The following is a 22,518-nucleotide window of genomic DNA, read 5'->3' as shown; positions in this document are numbered from 1 at the left end:
ACATGAACTTTAAAAAAAAGTACCTGTCTCCAATAATTCTTATATATAATCCGGAAATACAGATATATTCGGTATGAAAGGGAACATGTCGTACACTGACCAGGATACACTGTACCCTCTATAGGAGCTATGACCAGGTTAATTACACTGTACCCTCTATAGGAGCTATTACAGATAGTATTCATACATTAGCCTTTCTTGTGGAATGCATATCTCAATAACAAGCCATCTATTTCATTGATTAGATTGTACAGCTGTTGTAGGGAACGTGAATAGGGAAGGAAAACCCGTGGGTCTGTGTACCCTGACCCTTTGTGTGAACAGAGAAATAGGCTGAACTAAAAAAAAAAACTTCGCACTTAGCAGTGGCGGATCCAGCTCCGGGAGCAACCTTCCCCTCACGAATGGGATCCTTTATAACTATTTAAAAAAAAAAAAAATAGAAACATGTCCAAAAATACTAAAATATATGCGTCTTGTTTTTCAGAACTCAGTAGTTCTAGAGGAGAGGTGGGTGGGGTCGCCACCAGGCCCCACCAGGACTTCGCCCTGGACCCGCCTGGAAACCTCAATACAGCTCCCATCAATTTGCTTATTTTCACAATGGACTTATAGTAGAATTTATGGAAGATTGAACTTCGTATCCATGCATGTATTTTCAACTTATATATAAGCTCATAAGACCCTTTTGATAAATCTGTACAGGTGTGACCACAGGTAGGTATCTGAACTAAAGATATAAATAGGAAAAATACTCCATCTACTTATCGCGATCGATCGAGAGATGATAAACGTGTATATAGTGAGGACAATTTTTAACCATTTGACAGAAGTTGTAAGGACAGAAAGTACACTATGAAGACAAAATTCTGTCCTCACAATATTACGTCCCCATAAACGTGATCCACAGCATGTGAAAGTATTAGATTAGTGAGAACAAAAGTGGTGTGGGGGCATGTTCTCACTAATATTCTCTCTCAAAAGCTTTTTTTTTCACAATTCGAAAGAGAGTATTAGATAAACTTTTATAGGTGTCCGTATAGCTAAACCTAACACAGTACATTTTTGCCTTTACAATAACATCCTTGTAATTCTAGACATTGTGAGGACGTCCTCAGGTTTCACCGTCCAGAGAGAGAGAGAGAGAGAGAGTGAGGATTGTAAGATATAAGATATATATGATGTAAGATATGAAAAAAAAAATAAATACTTGTCATGATACAACGCAGTGTTTATCGGGAACGGGATAACACGAGAAACCGACTTCTCGACAAATAACGCACCCGATCTTTCCTTGAAATATGCTCTCCCCACAAATACATCGACATATCCTCTGCAAAGTTAACAAACGTATATCGGTAAGATATTTTGCGATTAACTTATGATAATTATACTATTTTATGGATTGTTTAGAGTATATTATAGACAATCGATCGATTGACAACGATAACTTTGTTTTGCTCGAATTTCCTCGGTTGAGAATGGTATCGTGAAGGACAACTTTCATTACATGCTAAATGTGTCTGTTTAGATTGAACTTCCATTTTAAATCAATGTAGATATATACTGTGAATGAAGTTGTAGTAAGAGTAGATATATAGTGTGGAGTAAATCATAGTAAGAGTATGATCCATGAGATAACAGGGAGAGGGCTAAAATAGGCTGTGTCTGCTGCCCAATCCTATTCACGTATTAGTGAAATCAAATCAACAGTCCGTACACTGACACAGATCCGAAATTAGTTTGTTTGACAGAAGAGGAACTATGTAAGCTCAAGAGCCAAATTTTGTTCGTATGTTTGAAGCTTATACGAGCCAAAATGTGGTGTGTTTACATCTGGGTAGGGAGGTACAAAGTAAAGAGGAAATGAGAGAAGAATCGTGGGGAAGGGGGGAAGGGGAGGGGGTAGGTGGGGCCCCTATATCCACCTACCAGTACCTCTATCAGTTTGAGTAACTGTAACTCATTAGGGGATTTAATATTTTTAGATCAGTCTTGTTCAACGTTTGTCTGATCAGAGCGGAAGTGCGGATGGACAGTCTACCAGTACTCCGCCACCACAGCCTCCTTCTAAAGGTAAGGGGGATAACTCGCTGTATTCGTTGCTTTCATATATTCATAGTAACATGTCAGTTTTTATCATATTTGAATTTCAGGTATGACAAGACATCAAGATAAAAATACAATTAATACCAAATAATGGAATAAAGTGATATATTATTTTTTGTTTAACAGAACCCACGGTTGATACAGACAACACTACATACAAAGTACCGGAATATTACGGATACAACTTGTTCTCGTTTTACGACATCGACAAGGATATGTCTCAATTCAGAAACCCACAGCCCTCAAAATACCAGTCATCTGAACCGAATAAAAAATAGGTTATTATAAAGTGTGTTTAAGAGACTGTTACCGTTACAAGTAATAATGTGTGCTATTAGCCTATTATGGATTTGAATAAAGGGATACAAAATCTATCTGCTACACTATTCATTCTGTTTTTATTTAAATGAATTTAAATGAAGTGAATTTAATTTTTGGAAATACAGGAGGGTGTTATTCATACGCACTTTGTTCAACTCTGAATGCAGATGATCGCATTCATGAGGAAATGGCTATCATCACAATTTGTAGAGATCAAAGGCAAACACACTGGAAATGTAAATCTATGCACACATTTAACATCATATTTCCCCTGATTGCCTCGTATCTCAACAACTTTACGGAAAATGTGTCCTTATCCTGTACAGATATGTAAACCTGGTCAGGTTAAACAATGACTAAAGTTATACAAAAATCCACTGGGGTTACGGCCATCAAGCATTAGTCAATGATGATGTGACGAATCTTTGTTATGATCCTGAAGTTCATTATTTCTCCCTGACGAAAAAAACTACTCTCGGGACCAACGCACTTGGAAAAATAAGGGATATGTTGTGAAGCGTTTAATCTATATATATATATATATAATATAATGCTTTGCTGTATTAACAGATACTTAGAAAAGCATTGAACATACCGGGCGTTAAGTATAATGATCCGGTCGGCTCCAAGTCCCACTTATTGCAAAGTAATTGATGCATCTTCATATGTTACTAGATAATGTTTGTGAACATTGTAAGCCTTTTTTATATCGAAATTCTCATTTATTTTTCCGAATGTGTTTACTATATATATATATGGCGATACAATCATGAATCAATGTGGATGATTTGTTTTAAAGTCGTCAAAAGGCTTCGTGTAGTTATAGACACTTCAAATCAACGTGCAACCGTTTTATTTCCGAGAGATTCAATTTCTACCTAGATTTGTCGTTCGCAGACTTCACATGATGCCATTCGCTCATCCGATGACGCAATACGCAAGCTTCACATACACTTTTGTCAACGTCTCGTGTTTTATACTATTCTCATACAATCCACCTTCACACTTGTTTTAGCACACACTTTCATACCCAGCTATTAGAGCTTTACGAGCTTTACGAAACAGCATGTGTACTTTTGAACAATGGTCGCCGAGTTAATTAAATATTAAAATATTTTGAGTACATTAAAGGAAACGATTTCTAAAAACAAGTTTGTTTTGCTCAAAAATGTGTACTTCTTTAATTAGTTAATGTATGAAAATAAGTAATTCAGAAAAAAATCGCAAGTTAACAGGCGCTACAGATCGTCAAATGTTGCTGTGGTATGAAGTATCATAATAGTACGATGACGTATCTCCCTTGCTTGGTGGCATCAATAGAGACCAGCTTGATGTAAAAGTGAATTTGTTTATACTAATAACTACGGGGTTTTAACAGTTTTACAAAACTTGAAGGACATTTTAAGGTATTTTTAATCACACATACAGTACAGAGCACCTCAACAAAGGTTAAGGCATCCTCCTTCTCTCTCTCTCTCTCTCTCTTTCTCTCTCTCTCTCTCTCTCTCTCTTTCTCTCTCTCTCTCTCTCTCTCTCTCTCTCTCTCTGCTCGCGCAAAAAGTAGCACCGTCAGCATATTATTTTTTCGTCAGTGAACTTGGGTATCCTATATTTATAGAGGTTTGTACCTTTGCTCTTTAAAAAGTAAATTCTAATCCAAGCGATATAATATTCCGTGAGAAGAAAGCTATGTTGTGTAATGAAGATAACACCTGTCATAAAAAAATCAATTATGTCATCCCCATGTAGCATTGGTGTATTTTTAATAAAGCATATCAGAACTATGCCGTCTTGTACAGAATCCTAATCTTTAATACAATGATGAAATATTTCAGTATATATACATATCAATACTTGTAGGCCATGTCAGACCCGATCCACTTTTCTGGTAACGAGACATTGAGATTCATTCAGAAAAGCCCGTAATTTCTGTAATCAAATTTATCATAATTCCTTGATGGAAAGCTTACAATTGCAATTTAAAAACGAATTAAGAAAAATTTGAGAAATGCGAGAATCGGTGGGTATATTTCTGTACTCAAAAGGATGCTTATCGAAATTCAGATAAAGACGCGGATTGGTTTGTTGAAAAAGGTAATACCTGCGACCACAGAAGCGATTTTTAATTTTCCACTGAAAGAATAAAAGATTCGGTGTTTAGTACATCTTTGTTTCGGAAATATTAATGGTTGAAAGTGGAAAAACTGTATTAATTTCCACTCAATATATATAAATTTAATTAATGATCAAAGAAAATGTGTATGTTGCCACATTTTTAAAGATGTCAGATATACAAAAACAGAAGAATGCGTTAATATCAGATTATCACAAATTTTCGTGATACAGAATAATTAATATTTACATTTTCAACTGTTTTCTCCTATACAAAACTATTACGAGCAATACGTATTTATCACTGTATAAATCCACTACGGGGTCAACAGAGGTCACGGCTGTGCGTATGAATATATGTTAAAAGTAGGTAACAGGGACTACTTTTGCTAAGGCAATACACATCTAGCAATCGCCCTCACTTACTACAGAAGTCTATCAATAGAAGAAATCAACATCACAAAATGTATTTATGATTTTATTTGTATTCCAAGCAGTGGACTTTCATCAAATGATAAAAGCATTTCTGTTAAACAATGTCTTACTAATTGTATGTCTACTTCTGCCACATGTACAACTTCACCCAGGTCATCGATGATGCGGAATTGTACCTTCTGATAGACGATGACATTAGGCATTAGCATAAAGGTCATTCACTGGATGTATGGCCGATGAGTCGTCAACGTGCATTAAGGTATCACACCGGTAATTATTTTCACTATATATTACTATAGAGGGGAAAAAATCATTAAAAATCAGTTTACAGAATTGATGCCGCATAACGCAGTCAGACACGTTCTATGTTACCTATCTCGTCTGCCGACACCAGAAAAACAACACCCTACGCGGCATTTTCGAAAAAAAATTACCCGCAAACAAGACTACCCTCAAATCCACATGTTTTTATACGCCCGTCTTAAGACGGGCCGTATTATGTTATGGCCTTCATGTCCGTCCGTCTGTCCGTCTGTCCGTCCGTCCGTCCGGCTCATAACTTAAATACTATAAGGCCTAGAATAATCAAACTTTGTCAGTTGATACATCTTGGGTAGAAGGTGTGTCGCACATTAAAACCAGGTCGCTGTGACTTTTAATTAAGAAGATATGGCCAAATATGGCAAAACCCTGTCCGGCTCATAACTTGAAAACTATTTGATCTAGAATCATGAAACTTGGTCAACTTATGCATCTTAGGTAGAAGGTGTGTCGCACTGTACTTTAAGGTCACTGTGACATTTAGTTGAAGTGATTTTTTGAAAAAAGTATGTTATAATTGGTACAATCCCTACTCATATAAGAGTTTTGTAGAAAACCTCATTCAAAAATGTTACATCAAGAAAACACATATTTTTTTTATGATATACTGTACAGCTTTTTTTTAGCCTATGTAATGTTTCCTTTGTTTCTAACAATAACATGAGAAATTCCACTTGTCCCATGGGAGTAGCATGCAAAGGGCATTTTGACAAGACTAATTAATGAGTTTTGTGTAGAACATCTCTGATCAACATGATCAAGCAGGTGATATCTTTATCTCTAGGGAATTGGGCAGAGAGATCTTAGCCTCTTAATTGCAGATATACCAGAAATTATTTGTGAAAGTGAATTTGTTTGTTGTGGTTAGTCTTTATTTTCAAAATTAATTTGACATTGTACTATATAATTTTTAATTTTTTTTCTCAGCAACCTATATGCAGAGTATCATTTCTCACTAAGACAACAAATGGATTTGATGTTTTGTTATGGCTGTGGCATTGTTCAGAAAAAAGATATACAATGAACAAAGCTGCAGATTGGACATTTGTGTAAATTTGAACAGATGAAATAATAACAACCATATTAAAAAATGTTAATTCAAGAAACTACACATTCTTCATTATATACACTGTACTATACAGCAGTATATAACAAACAAATTATTTCTTTTGTGTCAGTAACAAGAGAAATTTCCCTTGTCCCATGGGTGTAATTATCAAGCAATTCAGGAGGCATTTTGCTAACAGAAAAATTGCATTCTGTCAAATTACAGATTTATTAATGAGTTTAGAAGATTTCTGTTACAGCAATCTGATCAAGGAGGTGCTATCTATATCTCTTGCAATCGAGAATTGGGCAGAGGAATCTGGCCTTCTAATTGATCTGTCAAATTTTAGAACAGTTCTAATTGGTAGCCATTACTTTGAAAGTTAATTTGGTATAAAGTTTAAGAATTAATATGATATTGTAAAATATATTTTTATTTTATATCTCAACAACAAGGTGCAGATTGTCATGTCTCACTAAGATGACAGTTTTACAGTCTAAGAATAAACATAATGACTAATGTTTGATGTTTTATTACGCTGTGCATTGTTCTTCATTCCTTAAAATACAATGAGCAAAGCTGCAGATGTGCATTTCTCAAGTCTAACACAACCAGTTGAGAAATATATGATGTATTATTTTTTTCTAATTAATAACTACACCATAGGAGATGCACCAGTGTTTGAAATAACCGTTTTTAATCTATATTTATTTATATTGACATCACCATGCATATTTTACTTTTATACTTGAAGATTTGACAAAGTCAGATACTGATATATGTATTTTTTGATATCTTGAATAAATCAACCTTTTTGAGTACTCCCATTTATTGTAAGTTGTTTGCTTGGATAAAGGGCTATCTTGCACTTTAATCATTTCATTGAAAACATTTGGGAAAATGTTTTTATATCCTTTTAAAAATCATTAAGCTTACATTATCAATATTTGAAGCAATGTCACATGAGGCCATAAAGTGGGTAAGATTCTTAAAGGAAGGTTGACATTTGGTTCCATGCATACCTATCTCTTCATGGTGATATGTTCATGTTAACAATATGTGACGGGCGTATCATGTGCCGTGGCGGTGCACTTTATTCACATGTGTGTAAACAGCCGGAGTGCACCTCAGGAAGTAGCCTCAGCTACCAACAGCAAATAGTTCCTTTGTATACACTTGATTATTTCTACAAATTACACAAAATTTCCTAATCAGGGGTACAAAAATTAAGAGAAAAGAAGAAGAGGAAATGAGAAAAATCGCGCAAGGAAAAAAAATATTTCTTTAAGTATATGGAACTACAATTGACTAAGTTCATTTTGATTGGACAATTACCGGTGTGATACCTTAAGACCTACACACCGCATTGCCTCCGTGCGACAGCATCCACTAATATAAGGTGATTGATGTCGGTTTCCAAGCACGCCAAATCATGTTTATGTTGGGGCATCGAAGCGAGGCATCGTTGAAAACCTATTACAGAAATTTATCGAGTCAACAGAAGCGTTAAGTGAGCTCATGTTTGTCAACAATGACAAATCCAAATCAAAACCTTCCCTTACCTTCGTGACTTGCACATTCTTTGTGATGGTTCTGTATGGGTACGTCAAAGCTACCAATTATGGCTTTTCTACGACGGTGAGAGAGCTAGTGTCCGTCTTATTGACACAGGCTGTCGAGGGCGGTCTTGAATGCCTCAACAGTTTTCGCGCACACTATATTGTCTTAAAGCTGATTCCATTTGATTATGGTGTCCTCAAAGAATGAAGATTTGTACTGTTATGTGTTGGCTGTAGTTGTTTCTAAGCACTTGCTGTTGTTTTTAACTTGATTTGAAAGAATGTTGTGTTTACACAGTCTCTGAAAGTTTTTAATTTAATTTGTCCTCTTGGTTTTGCTTTGTTTAGTGGTACCAACCCCTCAACCACCTTATATAACATGACGAGTCGTAAGCTGGTTCTTCTGGTCTGGAGAGGTTGTAATTCCAGCTCCTTGGCCATTTTGTTTATGTATCCCTCTTCTCTAATTCTGTAGTCTCTTTTTATGAAGCGGATGGCTTTGCGTTGGACTCTTTCCAGTTTATCAATGTCTTGTTCCTCCTGAGAAGGGTCCCAAATGATGGATCTGTATTCCAGAGTTGATCGAACCATGGATATATATGCTGTTTTTCTACATTTTTTTGTGCAGTGTGCTAAGTTCCATCTGAGGAAACCTAGTGTCAATTGAGGTTTTTTTGTATTTTATTTATATGGGTTGTCCACTTCAGATCGGATGACATTTGTAGGCCTAAGTAGAGGTTGCCCTGAACTTGTTCTAGGACATGGTTTTCAAGTGAGTAGAACTTGGTGGGTTTTTTTGTCGGATGCTCATAATGTTTCAGTTTTTTTTGCATTAAACCGCATTCTTTGGCTCACTTCTGAAGGTCGTTTAGAGCAGTCTGTAATTTCTCTTGGTCTCCATAGCCATTGATGTGACGGTATAGGAGGCAGTCATCTGCGAATAGTATGACTTGGGATGTTACTGAGTCAGGAAGGTAGTTGATATGGCACAGAAAGAACAGAGGTCCGAGGACTGTCCCCTGTGGTACACCAGATTGCACTGCTACTTCCTTTGAATTTTCACCTTCCACTACTGTCCGCATTGGGGTTTTTTGTCAGGAACAAGGTAAAGTAAATTAAAGTATTCCCTTGTATACCATACTGGCTGAGCTGATGGAGGAGTTTGGTGTGTGGAACAGTATCAAAAGCTTTGGAGAAATCTAAAATGGCGACATCAGTTTGTACTTCTTTGTCATAGTTGGTCAGAAGATCGTTCATTGTTGTTATGGGCTGTGTCTCATAGGAATATCCTGATCTAAATCCATGATTCAATGATGTTAGTATTTTGTTTCTCTCAAGGTGTTCCTGGACATGTCTACAAATTATATGCTCCGATAATTTACTAGGAACATAAGTTAAGGAGACTGGTCTATAATTTTCGGCTTGATGTTTGTCTCCCTTTTTATATATGCAAGATGAACAAGCACATGCTTATCGGAATCGGCAATGTTCCATAAACAAATGTCAACTGAATTAAAAAACATGTTCTGTAGGATGTTGGCATCGCGCCAGTCCTTTGGAAGCTCCCGGTGTCAAGAGAGAGTTGGAAGATGATAGAGAGGCTTGGTGCGAGCTGTTCTGCACATTCTTTAAGAATTCTATCAGGTCCCGACGCTTAGATGGGTTTACTTTGGTTAGTAATTTCCTAACCCCTTCTACATTGATCTTAATTGGTTTGATGATATTTTTACTCGTCTTTGACGTTTGTGGCATTGGTCCAGGGTCATCTTTGGTGAATACTGATTGGAACTGTCTATTAAGAATTTCTGCTTTTTCTTTACTGTCAGTAACCAGTTTGTTTCCAGTTTTTAGTGGAGCTATTCTGAAAGAGTCTTGTTTTATCCAACTTGATGTATTTCCGAAAGGGTTTTGTATTATTGTTGTTTAAGCCCTCAAGTATGTTGTTATTCATGAAATTCCATTCGGCTTTCCTCAGTTTTGATTTGCATTCTTTCCGGAATTGTCTGTAATTTGACCACTTTTTTGTTTTCTTTGCTTGATTGTACAGTCTTGGTTTTTTTGGTTGTTGTTTTTGTTGTTGTTGTTGTTGTTGTTGAGTAGTTTCCTTTCCATGTCTGTAACCCATGGGACTGATTGTTTGGATTTTAATTCGTTGGATGGTATATGTTCGTCTAGACTTTGATGGATCTTTGTTTTGAAAGTATCCGAGATTTTATGAATACTTTTCCCTTCTGAAGGAAGATTTGATATTTTCTCGGCAAGATTGATTAGTGATGTTTTTAGGTCTTGCCATTTAGCTTTTGAATAGATGTAAATTTTCCTAGGTGTTGTTTTGTGGTAGTATGGTTTTGTCTCCAGATCTGTAACAATGATATCGTGATCTGAGATTCCCGGAACACTAAATTATGATTCTATTACAGAAGTGTTTGATGTAAAAATGAGGTATAATACGGAGCGAAGCTCGGACGGGCCGAAGACCTGTCCGCGAAGCAAGGCTCTAAAGGTAACACGTATGTAAAAGAAAAAAGTCAAAATCAGCAAAAGAAAAAGAGATAATCTCTATATACGTTCACTGAAATTTTCATGATCCATATGGGCGCCGCCATTTATTTTTTCATTACCTGCTTCGACAGTTATTCGTGTTTTATTTTGAATGCCAATAATAGAAGACTCTAACGTGCAATTTGTAATTTAAACACTCAGTTTGTTCAAAGTGAATAGTATAATTATCATTGTAACAGGTTTTAGCAAATAAATACATATAAAACCGTAATACCACTAAATAGATGAACGAGTTCATGAGTTTCTTTGAATAAGAATTAATATACGATAAAATTACGTTTACTTTTTTACCATTTTGAATTTATTGGTTAATTTTATTTAGTTTTAACGGCCTTTTTCATTGCATACGGAATGTATTATTGTTGTTTATAATTGTTTGCTTTGAAAAAGAGAAAAAAGTCGAGGCTAAATGTGACGTCACAATGCACAGTTTACGTCGCCTTGCGTTTTATTTCCCGTGTTCAATGAATAGGCGGATCATGTAAAACTGTTGTCCCCATATAAACTCCTTTAATATTGAAATGTTACTGGGTGTTTAGCGCAAGGAAATTTCATTCAAAATATATATTTTTAAATGAATCATAATCTACCGTACTTAACGGAATTATGATTACCACTCGGGACTCGGAGTTACGTCATGCTTCGCTCGGTCCAACGGTCACACCGTATACATATTATATTGTCATCCCTTGTCGGTTGGTCATGGATCTGTGATAGGCCCGTCGTATTGGTTGTGTCTATCATTAGTTGTTGTATCTCCTTGTTATTTTCGTCTTTGATTGACATGTTGTTCCAGTCAATATCTGGACAGTTAAAGTCTTCTACTAAGATGGTGTTTTTAATTTGTATTATATGTTGCGTTTTCAAGTGATTTTCCTAGCTCAGAGAGGTCTTCCTTATTTCTGTGTGGCATATAGAATGATGATATTAGCATTTCTTTGTTTTTATCAGTTTTACTTTTGACCCATTCTATCTCACAGTTGGTTATTAGTTCTGGTTGTTCAACCGATATGATGCTTTTTCCCCACTAGTATAGATACACCTACTACAAGGATCCCCCTGTCAATTCTGTAGACTTGATTTGATGGCGTCTTGTGAAGAATTTTTTCCTGGTTTGATGCCCTTTAACTAGGACTCAGTTCCGCATACACTATCTAGTTTAAGGTAGTCAATGGCTAAGGCTAATTCTTAGCTCTTATTCTTTTATGCTACGGCAGTTTATAGTCATAATTCTGATGTCTTGTTTTGGGGGGACTGAAAGTGGGTTTTCATCCATGGATGTTGATGGAGGTTTGGCGGTACTTGTGGTTTTGGTGTTCCTTGAATTACTCATATGGTTTTTAGGGCTACTGATTTTTAGTGGACTGAATAAGTCGGTTCTAGTTGACTCCATGCTGCAATCGATGTTTGACAGTGGTTCATATATGTTCGATAGATTCATTTCATAACTACGGAAGGTGAATGTTGTAACGTTTATGCTGTCACATTTACAGCATAGACATTGTACATTATACCGATCAAGTTCGTCAATACAACCTACCATTGGGTCAAATGCTGTCTGACGTGTTTCATACCGATTGTTAGGCCGTTCTTGGCACACTGATTTTGACTACGGATAACTCCGTTTACCTGATCAGGATAAAGGGCTCACGGCGGGTGTGATCGGTCGACAGGGGATGCTTACTCCTCCTAGGCACCTGATTCCACCTCTGGTGTGTCCAGGGGTCCGTGTTTGCCCAACTATCTATTTTGTATTGCTTGTAGAAGTTATGAGATTGATCACTGTTCGTTATCTTCACCTTTCATTAGATCTTTCTAGTAGTGCGTAGTCATGTGTGCAGAGTTCAATGCAAGACTGATGGTGCTATATGTCACACCCATCGCAGCAAACACCTTTACATTTCCGTGTAACGGGATGTGCGCAGAGGTCACATGGATAGATTGAGTTTTGTTTGTTTCGTGGTCCTGGGTTCAATTCTATTTCTCCAGACATTATGATGACAAGAAGCAGGATGGCCTTATTCTTGTTGTTTGCAATTAGTAAAGTGAGTGGTTTTCTACTTGTGCTCAACATATTTGGGTTTAGGATTGAATGAAGCATTCGCTGTTGGTTCCAGCTCCAGTCGTTCCATTTTGTGAAACCTAACATTAGAACGAAAGTGAACAAAGTCAGGATACTCATGGTAGGTATAGCGCGGGATTCCACACTGACCTGTTCAGTATAGCGCGGTAAGCCCACACTGACTGAATAGGAGTAGCCTTGCTTCTATTTCCGTTCAAATGATAGATTTTTAGCGTTGTTTTACTTCACTTGTTGTTAAGGTGGCTCACTACACCCAGAAATAGTTTTTCAAATAAGTACGAATTGGTTTAATTATAAAAGATGTGATATACAATAGGTATATATGCCAAAAAAGACAAAAAATATATACAAATTTGGATAAAAACATGATTTTAAAAAAATCATTTCAACACATGAACAAAAGACTCTGGGGGATTTAAATTCGAGATCTGCGGTTCACCCACAAAACATTTAAATCGCCATCTTGTGACGTGGTGTCATACAGAGTATAAGCTTTAGTGTAGTGAGCTACCTTAAGGTGTTTCCCAGCAGTCGTTTTTAGTTTGGTCAATGATTTTTTTTTTCAGCCAAACTTTTGCTATCAGTTTCCCATGGTGTATGCCGTCCGTTAGTAGTTTGAAGTTGTGGAATTTACAGAGCTTGGGTTTCCTATTCTTCCCGCTCTTGACTCTAGATGTTTTGTATAGGTTTGATGTGAATGAGGGCGAGTGATTTCCTAGGTTTTTATTGATCGTCCGAATTTTGGTGTTGAACTGGGCAAGTTTAGAGTCTTGATCGTCAAAGATACTTGGATCTTTGTGGCCTTTATTCTGATTCCAGCATTTGATCGAGTACAGTGGAATTTCAATGTCACCTTTGCTCCAGGGTGTTTGTTTGTGATCTTTGTGATTTTTTTGTATGATTTTTCTATATTTAGTACTTCCTCCTCGGTTTCTGACTTTAAATTGATGTATTGTTTAATTTTTTGTTAGATTGCATGTGCCAAGCCATACATATAGCCATATAACTCCATGTTGAATGGAGATACGATGGACGATTTTAACCAACGAGTGCTTTCCTCAGTTTTCGCGCCACTTTTTGTCCACCAGATTATATCATTGTCAGTTGTAATTTCTCTTTGGAACCACTTTCCTTTGCTGTCTGACAATATTATTGGTTGTTGAAGGCGTTTCCTTGAGGTTGCGGGGGTTGGGTTTGACAGGAACTTCTTTAGTTTACTTTCTGTCATTTGACAGAGGAATTTCGCAATCCAAGATGGCGACTCTTAATAGGCGATGGATAAGGTGATATGTTGGGGCTGGGGTTTTGGACTTACCAACCGCTTAGCAACTTAGATTTCGCGATTTTTATGTGTCTTACACTAATTAATTTTTCAATGAACAAGTCTGGTCCTAAAAAAAACTACTTGAAGTAAATAAATTATATGTTTTTCTGCTCTGCAAAATTCTTTCGACTAGTTCACTTCGCGCAAAATTACAGAAAGTGTGGACTCTTTGCTCTGGGTAATAAATCTATGATGTTAGGGCAAAATGTGCGGTAATTAAATATTGTGTAGCAAGGAACGGGAAGAAATACCACCTGTGACATTCATCAACTGACGACACAACTCTGAAATCTAGAATGAGAGAACAGGACACAACACTAATATATTTGCTTCAGGAGAATGGCAATGGACATCTCACTTCTACCTGGATTCATGAAAAGTACGACAAATCCAAAACTTAATTTACTGGTCTGAAAACCGATATCAACAGCTTCATCTCCCATCCCAAACCGATATCAACAACTTCATCTCCCATCCCAAACCAATATCCACAGCTTCATCTCCCATCCCAAACCTATATCAACAGCTTCATCTCCCATCCCAAACCTATATTAACAGCTTCATCTCCCATCCCAAGCCGATATCAACAGCTTCATCTCCCATCCCAAACCGATATGCACAACTTCATCTCCCATCCCAGATCGATATCAACAGCTTCACCTCCCATCCCAAACCGATATCAAAAGCTTCATCTCCCATCCCAAACCGATATCAACGGCTTCATCTCCCATCCCAAACCAATATCCACAGCTCCATCTCCCATCCCAAACCAATACCCACAGCTCCATCTCCCATCCCAAACCGATACCCACAGTTCCATCTCCCATCCCAAACCGATACCCACAGCTCCATCTCCTATCCCAAACCGATACCCACAGCTCCATCTCCCATCCCAAACCGATACCCACAGCTCCATCTCCCATCCCAAACCGATATTCACAGCTCCATCTCCCATCCCAAACCGATACCCACAGCTCCATCTCCCATCCCAGACCGATACCCACAGCTCCATCTCCCATCCCAAACCGATACCCACAGCTCCACCTCTCATCCCAAACCGGTATCCACAGCTTCATCTCCCATCCCAAACCGATATTCACAGCTTCATCTCCCATCCCAAACAGATATCAACAGCTTCATCTCCCATCCCAAAGAAGGCAATAAAACCATTGTCATTTGATGGAAATATACCTTAACTTATTTACCATGGGCATTTTGAGGTTCGTGTCACGATCAGCGATTGGAATTATGAACACGAAAGACTGTACCTTGCTGTTCATTTTGGACTGTGTGGTTGGTGTACTTGAAAATCTTTCCAAAAGTGCAAACCCAAATTGCAGTGCACTTATTCGAGTACGGGATGATTGTTCAAAACTACTTGTCAAACGGAGTTTGACTATGAAGAAGCAGATAAAAGACAAATGACCATATCATCATCATCATCATCATCATCATCAGAACAGGATCAGACAATCCGACGTCTAACAAATATGAGAAACCCTTCAATGACTGCTGAGATAGGAAAACATTATCGATTATCAACAGGCTCAATTGAAGTCAGCATTTCGCAAATTATATGGCCGTTATAACGATCTAGTTCGTCAATACATCCTATCATTGGGTCAAATGCTGTCTGACGTGTTTCATACCGATTGTTAGACCTTTCTTGGCACACTGAATTTGACTACGGATAACTCCGTTTACCTGCTCAGGATATAGGGCTCACGCCGGGTGTGACCGGTCGACAGGGGATGCTTACTCCTCCTAGGCACCTGATCCCACCCCGGTGTGTCTAGGGGTCCGTGTTTGCCCAACTATCTACTTTGTATTGCTTGTAGGAGTTATGGGATTGATCACTGTTCGTTATCTTCGCCTTCCAAAGATCAGTTTGCAGATACTGTAGCTGACAGGAGATGCGAATCCGCCATAAGCAATAAGGTCGTGAAGTCTCACTCATGTTGTGCGATTGACTGTGGAGGTGAAGGCTTATTTCAAATTAAAGCAGACAGAAATGCTTATCTAAATCCTTCCATTTTAAAGAATTCCAACTTAGAAAGTTGAAGATAACGACAGTGATCAATCTCATGACTCTCTATAAGCAAAACAAAATAGAGAGTTGGGGGCAAATACTGATCCCTGGATATGCCAGAGGTGGGATCAGGTGCCTAGGAAGAATAAGCATCACCTGTCGACAGGTCACATCCGCCGTGAGTCCCATCTCTTGATCAGGCAAACAGATTTATCAGTACTCAAAATCAGTGTGCCAAGAATGGCCTAACAATCGGTATGAAACATTTGACCCAATGATAGGTTGTATTGGTAAACTAGGTTGTTATAACGACCATATATTTTGCAAAATGCTGACTTTAAAACGAGACTGTTGAAACTCCCGCACCATCAACTTGTTTGTCTGAAGCCTGTCTCGATTTAAAAACTGATCATACGCAGAACAAGCTCTTACGTATTGACTCAGTTGAGATATGTATACACCATATGCTGGTAATAATGGAATATTGCTACATAAATATGGAAAGTTGACGATGGAGAAGCTGAAAATCATCCCGTTTGTCATAAAGTTGAGTTGTCAGTTTGCCGTTAATATCTATATTTTCAATAAAATATATAAGTCTGAAGCAGAAGTGGACGATGTCTTTTATTTCGAGTTCACAGGGATATATCGAATAGACATATGAATGAAAATTATTATTGTCAATAGACAAAACATTGTCGATATATCTAAATGTCGAATTGAAGGCCACAGCAAGAGATTTTTTCTTCTCATGTAGAAGTTTCGTGAATAAATTCTGCTTCATATGAATATAGAAACAGGTCAGCTAACAAAGGAGCATAGTTCGTGCCCCAATAAACTCCAAATAAGACCTTAGACTCTTCCACATCTGCTTCATATTTGGATATGTTATGAACGTAAACGTTAACGACAAACTAACGACTCATCTTTATGACGTATGAGCTGACCTCAGCTTATTCACCGTCCCATGTTTATATTTACTATATAATCTGTTTTCAAACACATTTGTACCCGTTTAAGGGACTTCAGGTGTCGTATGCATAAAAAGTCTAAGAATTTTTAAAAAGTATATACATGTACTTAAATTTCTTAAGCACATTCTTAGTTAAGTAATATTCTTAAGTTCCGTTACATAAAACTTCTAAGCAACATGCTTAGTCATTCTTAGTAAAGCATATCGTAATCTACTTCCGTATACTGTTGCCATGTCAAAAAAGTCATTTCCACTTTCGCTTTATTGTAAACAAAGGTAGGTAAATTGCAAACGATGGAGACATAGATAAATCAATGTGTAAAACATTAAGTGAAGTTCATTCAAGGATTCAATTTAATGTATTTACCATGTTTAGATCGATTTGATCACAATTTACGTTTGTTTTCAATAAAGGGTTTATTGCCCTCCCTCCCTTATAAAAGAAGGATTTTCAAAATAGAAAGAAACAAAATCGGACGATCTTGACCTTTCTTTTGAAAGTAAGAGGACCCTGAGAGAGAGAGAGAGAGAGAGAGAGAGAGAGAGAGAGAGAGAGAGAGAGAGAGAGCTGAACTTTTTGAAAAGCGGAGTTAATAAATATCACCAAACTCAATAGTATATAAAGTGAATCATATTTCCACTAATAAAGGATTGTTGCACATTGATCCATTTGCCTGTCATATTTCTGCTGCTTAGGTTTTTAAGGTTTGCCTATTTCTAAAGTCATGTTGCAAGATGTAACATACATTTTGATCATCTGTATGCATCTAAACAAACAATCTCAATCACAAGCTATTACATCCTCTCAGCGGACACTTTTCCAGTAACCAACAATAAAAAGTATTCAATGTTTAGGTGTTACTGGGCGTTTAGCGCCAGATCATTTTGAATTTCATAAATAACATATATACAAGTGAGAGAATATTTTACTGATTATGTTTATCACTTTGGCCTCGCCAATGACCATTTCATACTTCGCTCGGTCCAACGGTCATTTTAATATATGCCTTTGATTCCATTGAAAATATAATCCCCACTGAATAATTCAAGTTTCCCAGGTTCCATTTTCGTATGAAATGTTTCAGCTGTATGTAAAAAAGAGTCAAGTGGTTTCCTGGTCATAATGTTTCATAACTGAAGAAAATAATGTACATATCTTCTAGTTTTCGGAATGATGACAAAAGTTGTTTTTAAATATACATGTACCTTCCACAAACTTGACTTATTATGAAAAGTTAAGGATCACGGTAAACAATAACATGATACAGAAATTTCCAATAAAAATTATTGTCAGTGGAACTTTTATGTTTCATCAAAATATTAACTCATTTCTTTCCTTTGGACATCTCCTTTGACGGCGTCCTTTGAGAGACTTGATTGCTGTTTTGGAACTGGAGCCTCGTGTACAGTGATGTCTCGGGTTTACTTTGTTTCCTCAGACACTCATAAACATCCGCGTTATTGTCACTGACGTCATGGAAGGGTTTAATTGCCACACTCTCGTATTCACCCCCGGCGGCCTGAGACTGAACGTCCTGACTGATATCAACATTACCGTAAAGCGCTGCGCTTTGATCTTTTTCCGTCTGATTGTCGTAAATATTGGCGTCAGACTGTCCTACGTCATTTGCAATCGCGTTGACGTCAGAATTCTTTACATCATCAACCATGGCATTGACGTACAGTGGGTCCTCTGATATTTCAGGACTGAATACTGCGTTACTGTACCGTGGATTTGAGGCGGAAATACCATTAGTGTCTTCTGAAATCAGCAAATTTATATAAACACTCAATATACGTCGTTATACATGCATTACACGGCCAGTTACAACACACAAAGAACTTTTATTAATGGCAGTGCTAGTGTCTTATGATTGATCACAAAAATGCGCATTGAACTTTTTTATTCTTACTGCAAGATTGAAAGAAAGCAAACCAATGCACATACACAGAGAGAGAGACACAAACTTATCCTCAGAAATTACTTTACTAGTAAACAAGCAGTTCCTTGAAATTTCATGATCGGATATTTTGTAAGCATTGACAAATAGAAGGCGCTCACCCTTTTGAATGTCTTTAAATTTTCTGAAATAAACCAACAACAAAATTTAACATACTGTTTAGCATTTATATATACTTTCAAACTATTTCAAAATTAATTCTGTACATTTGTGATATGCATATGGGAAAAACTGACACCATATATATAGGCCCTACATGAAATCATGTTTATTAATGTTATTAATAAAAGGTAACGGTCATCTGAGTATACACATATTTATCTCTTTAGAAATAAATGTGTTCCCTGTGTGTTTTTGTTGCTTTTTGGTTTTGTTTTGTTTTTTATTTTTTTATTTTACACTTTGTATCAGATGATAGATATACTGGCATAACTATCATTTAGAGTTCTTTTTTAAGGTAAGCAAGTTGTATTACGTCACAGCGAAGCGCAATTCTAAAAGGCCAAATGAATTTTTACAGTCTTTCGAAGATTCATTGCTCATTGTAGGTAATCTTGCAAACAACTTGTCTGCTTGACGTCCAAGATAAAAGATTTTTTTAAAAAGATGTATTACGTTTTCAACATATGATCAAGTAAGTCCCATCCTGGAACTTGAAGCCAAGGACAGAAATCACATTGCTCGTTTTAATCAAACAAACAATTTGCCTGCTTGATGTCCAGAAGCAGAGAAGAACTCCTTTGCATTTTCAATAGATAATGTATAGGACCAGGAAGGTACCTGAACCCTAGGATCATGAATTTCAGTTTTGGTAGAGGGCTCAATGCTCATCATAATTATGCAAACATTTTGCCTTAAGTAAACAAAATTCAAAGATATGCTACATTTTCAATAGATGAGCAACTTAGTCCTACCCAAGAGCATGGACCCTGATCCTAGGAGTCATTAAGTTCTCAATTTTGGTAAAGGATCATAATTTATCACAATCACATTACATGTAGTTTGAGTGCTTGATGTCCAGGAGTAAAGAAAAAGGTTTTTTGAAAACTACATTAATTTTGATGGTTTTGGCCACATCCCTCTGGCCCCAGGGAGGCAGGATTTAATTTCGTTCTCCCTCACCCATATTATAATACAAAAATTGGTTGAAATTTGCTCAGTCGTTTCAAACAAGTAGCTGAAAATGTTCATTTGGCTTACGACTGATGCACGGCGATGAACAAAACCAGATAGCAATAGGTCACCTGAGTAACCTAATAAAAACAAACAAATTTTACAATACTTTTAACGCATCAAATATCTCGCACATACGAGGACTGTTTGAAAAGTTCGCAAACACTGTAGATTACGGGGAAATGACTGCCTGCCAGAGACGGTTTTCATTTTATTTATTTTGTACCAAAGTCATGCATATCTATTGCAAAATAAATAAGGTACAATGACTTTTATACACGACGGGTGGCGTGTTAATGGAGTAACATATCAGTTAATTCAACGCTACACGAAGTCAAACATATTCACTCTTTATTTTATTTTCTTTTTTTTATTTGTTGTGGTTTTTTTAAAAATTATTTTGTTGTTGTTTTTTTTTTTAAAAAGACTTCTCATGTTAATTTCACTCACTTGTATAATGTATCTCTTTAATATGACTTGTCAATTCTTATTCGCCCGTCTTTAGATTATAATATGGTAATGTTTCTGACAGAATTCAAACGTTCACAAAATGACGTTTTTAAAAATAAACTGTTGTGTCGTGATATCTAAAAATATTGTAAACGTAAAATACTTATTCTCTGAAAAAAGTGCAAAACTTCCATGCTCCGAGCTCATTTTCAAATATTTAATTGCCTGTAAAACTTATAAATATATATACCGGTATATATATATATAATTGTTGCATACTTATAGGCAAAGCTGTGATATAAAGCAACTGTTGTTGAATTTTGTGCAATTTACCTCTTTCTTCGTGTCGTAATTATATACAGGACCACGCCTACTGCTGATGCAATCAGAATTAACCCGATAACCCAACCAATAACGAAGGCTGCCACTGGGAAGTCGGAATCATCATCTCGTATTAACGCTGAAAGCATTAAATCAAATCAGGAATTGTATGATATAGAACATTACTGTACTAATATGTAGATGGAGCAACTCTTCCATAAAAACAAGGGACCCATGGGCCACAACGCTCACCTGAGTCACCCTGGTGCCGCTGTTCTAAAGAAGCTGTATATTTACCATATGTATCTTTATTCTCATGAAAAACAATTGAACCCATAGTATAACCCCATCCTAACTCCACGGGGTCGTGCGTTACCAAAACTTGAATCTACAGAGCATATGTTTCAAAATCAATATTGTCCTTGCTGTTCTGGAGATTTTCTAAAGATTTCCCTATATCCATGTGTCATATAAAAATTCCATCTCCAACTCAAGCCTCCACTCTAACTCCAGGGTCCATAATTAAAAAGAAATGAAATTTTAAAAAACAACAACAAAAATCAATTTTTTTTTTTTTAAATTGAATTCTCACAGCTGGGGGATAATGGAATACTGTTATCTATGAATCTGTGCAGCCGTCTCTATTCTTAAACTTTTATTGTTGTTGTAAATTTCCTACTCTGAAACCCTATTTTAACCCCATCCCAGCCCCAAACTTCATGCTTTGATCCAATATAAATCCACAGTGTTTACCTATCAAAGTGACTAATAATAACCAGTGATTTTTGAAAAGAAGTTTAAGGATTTTTTTTAAATACGTGTATAGGCTTCAAAGAAAATGTTTGCTCCCTTACATTTGCCCCACTCTACCTGTTAGGATCACAATGCAAACAAGCTTAAATTACCTGCAGGGGGGTGAGTGCATACTGTTATCTGCACTGCTGATGCTTGCATGCTTGCCTATTGCTTAGGAGAATACGATTTTCAAAGATCTTTCCTGTTTATTCTTATGTAAAACTTTTATCCCATGTTGAGACCACATCCTAATGCCACCCAGGGGGGCATGATTTGAACCAACTTGAATTTGTGCTATATGAAGACGGTTGGATATCAATGAGAAATCGTGGTATTGCTACTCTTGAGAAGTTTTTAAAGTTTTTTCTTATAAATATCTCATGATCCCCAGTGTTGGCCCCATCATACTCCCTGAAAGCCAAGATTTGAACAATTCTGAATCTATGCTCATATAGGAAGCTTTCATTTAAGGTTTATCTTTTCTGATTTAGTGGTTCTTAAGAAGATTTCGAAAAGATATCACTACATTATGATTATTTCTTAATCATCTTCCGTCTAAAAACAACCGGCAAATTATCCAGGTATTTTATTACAATAATCTGTTTAAACAACAGACAAATTATTCCGTCATTGTATTACAATAATCTGCTTAAACCAATTTTGACAAGAGTAACAAGGTTGAAAGCGATAGGGTTACACGACTCTTTTTTTTATACAAATAAAGCGCAATACTTCATGTTAATTAATGTATGTGAACTTATTTAACTTTAATTAGTTCATGCTATGCTTAAGCAGCTATCGTCCCGCGGGGATCCGGGTTAGAATAGGTCCTCAGTACCCCTTGCTTGTCGTAAGGGGCGACTAAATGGGGCGGTTATTCGGATGAGACCACAAAAACCGAGGTCCCGTGTCACAGCAGGTGTGGCACGTTAAAGATCCCTC

General features: G+C 36.8%; 3 protein-coding genes across 3 annotated transcripts in view; 2 read left to right on the top strand and 1 right to left on the bottom strand.

Annotated features, from left to right (window-relative positions):
• The first annotated feature begins 1,223 nt into the window (after positions 1-1,223).
• On the top strand, positions 1,224-2,483 carry LOC125646208 (NADH dehydrogenase [ubiquinone] flavoprotein 3, mitochondrial-like). The gene is made up of 3 exons (XM_048872393.2): positions 1,224-1,358; positions 1,989-2,076; positions 2,236-2,483. The coding sequence occupies exons 1-3, from the start codon at positions 1,302-1,304 to the stop codon at positions 2,385-2,387; spliced, it is 297 nt and encodes a 98-aa protein (XP_048728350.1). The 5' UTR covers positions 1,224-1,301; the 3' UTR covers positions 2,388-2,483.
• Positions 2,484-7,864: 5,381 nt separating this feature from the next.
• On the top strand, positions 7,865-15,054 carry LOC125647331 (uncharacterized). The gene is made up of 2 exons (XM_056141976.1): positions 7,865-7,984; positions 14,305-15,054. Exons 1-2 carry the CDS (start codon positions 7,865-7,867, stop codon positions 15,052-15,054), a joined length of 870 nt encoding a protein of 289 aa, XP_055997951.1.
• Positions 15,055-17,719: 2,665 nt separating this feature from the next.
• The window catches only part of LOC125645618 (multiple epidermal growth factor-like domains protein 10), a 39,685-nt gene continuing 34,886 nt past the window's right edge, over positions 17,720-22,518 (bottom strand). The window contains exons 11-13 of the mRNA XM_048871239.2: positions 20,794-20,920; positions 18,939-18,961; positions 17,720-18,638 (exon numbers count right to left, since the gene is read on the bottom strand). Of these exons, the coding sequence (XP_048727196.2) occupies positions 18,202-18,638; positions 18,939-18,961; positions 20,794-20,920 (587 nt within the window). The 3' untranslated portion in view covers positions 17,720-18,201. The remainder of the gene's footprint in view (positions 18,639-18,938; positions 18,962-20,793; positions 20,921-22,518) is intronic.

The sequence above is a fragment of the Ostrea edulis genome, chromosome 6 (assembly GCF_947568905.1).
Source record: "Ostrea edulis chromosome 6, xbOstEdul1.1, whole genome shotgun sequence".
Classification (NCBI taxonomy): Eukaryota; Metazoa; Mollusca; class Bivalvia; order Ostreida; family Ostreidae; genus Ostrea; species Ostrea edulis.
This window is presented reverse-complemented; position numbering and strand designations above follow the sequence as displayed.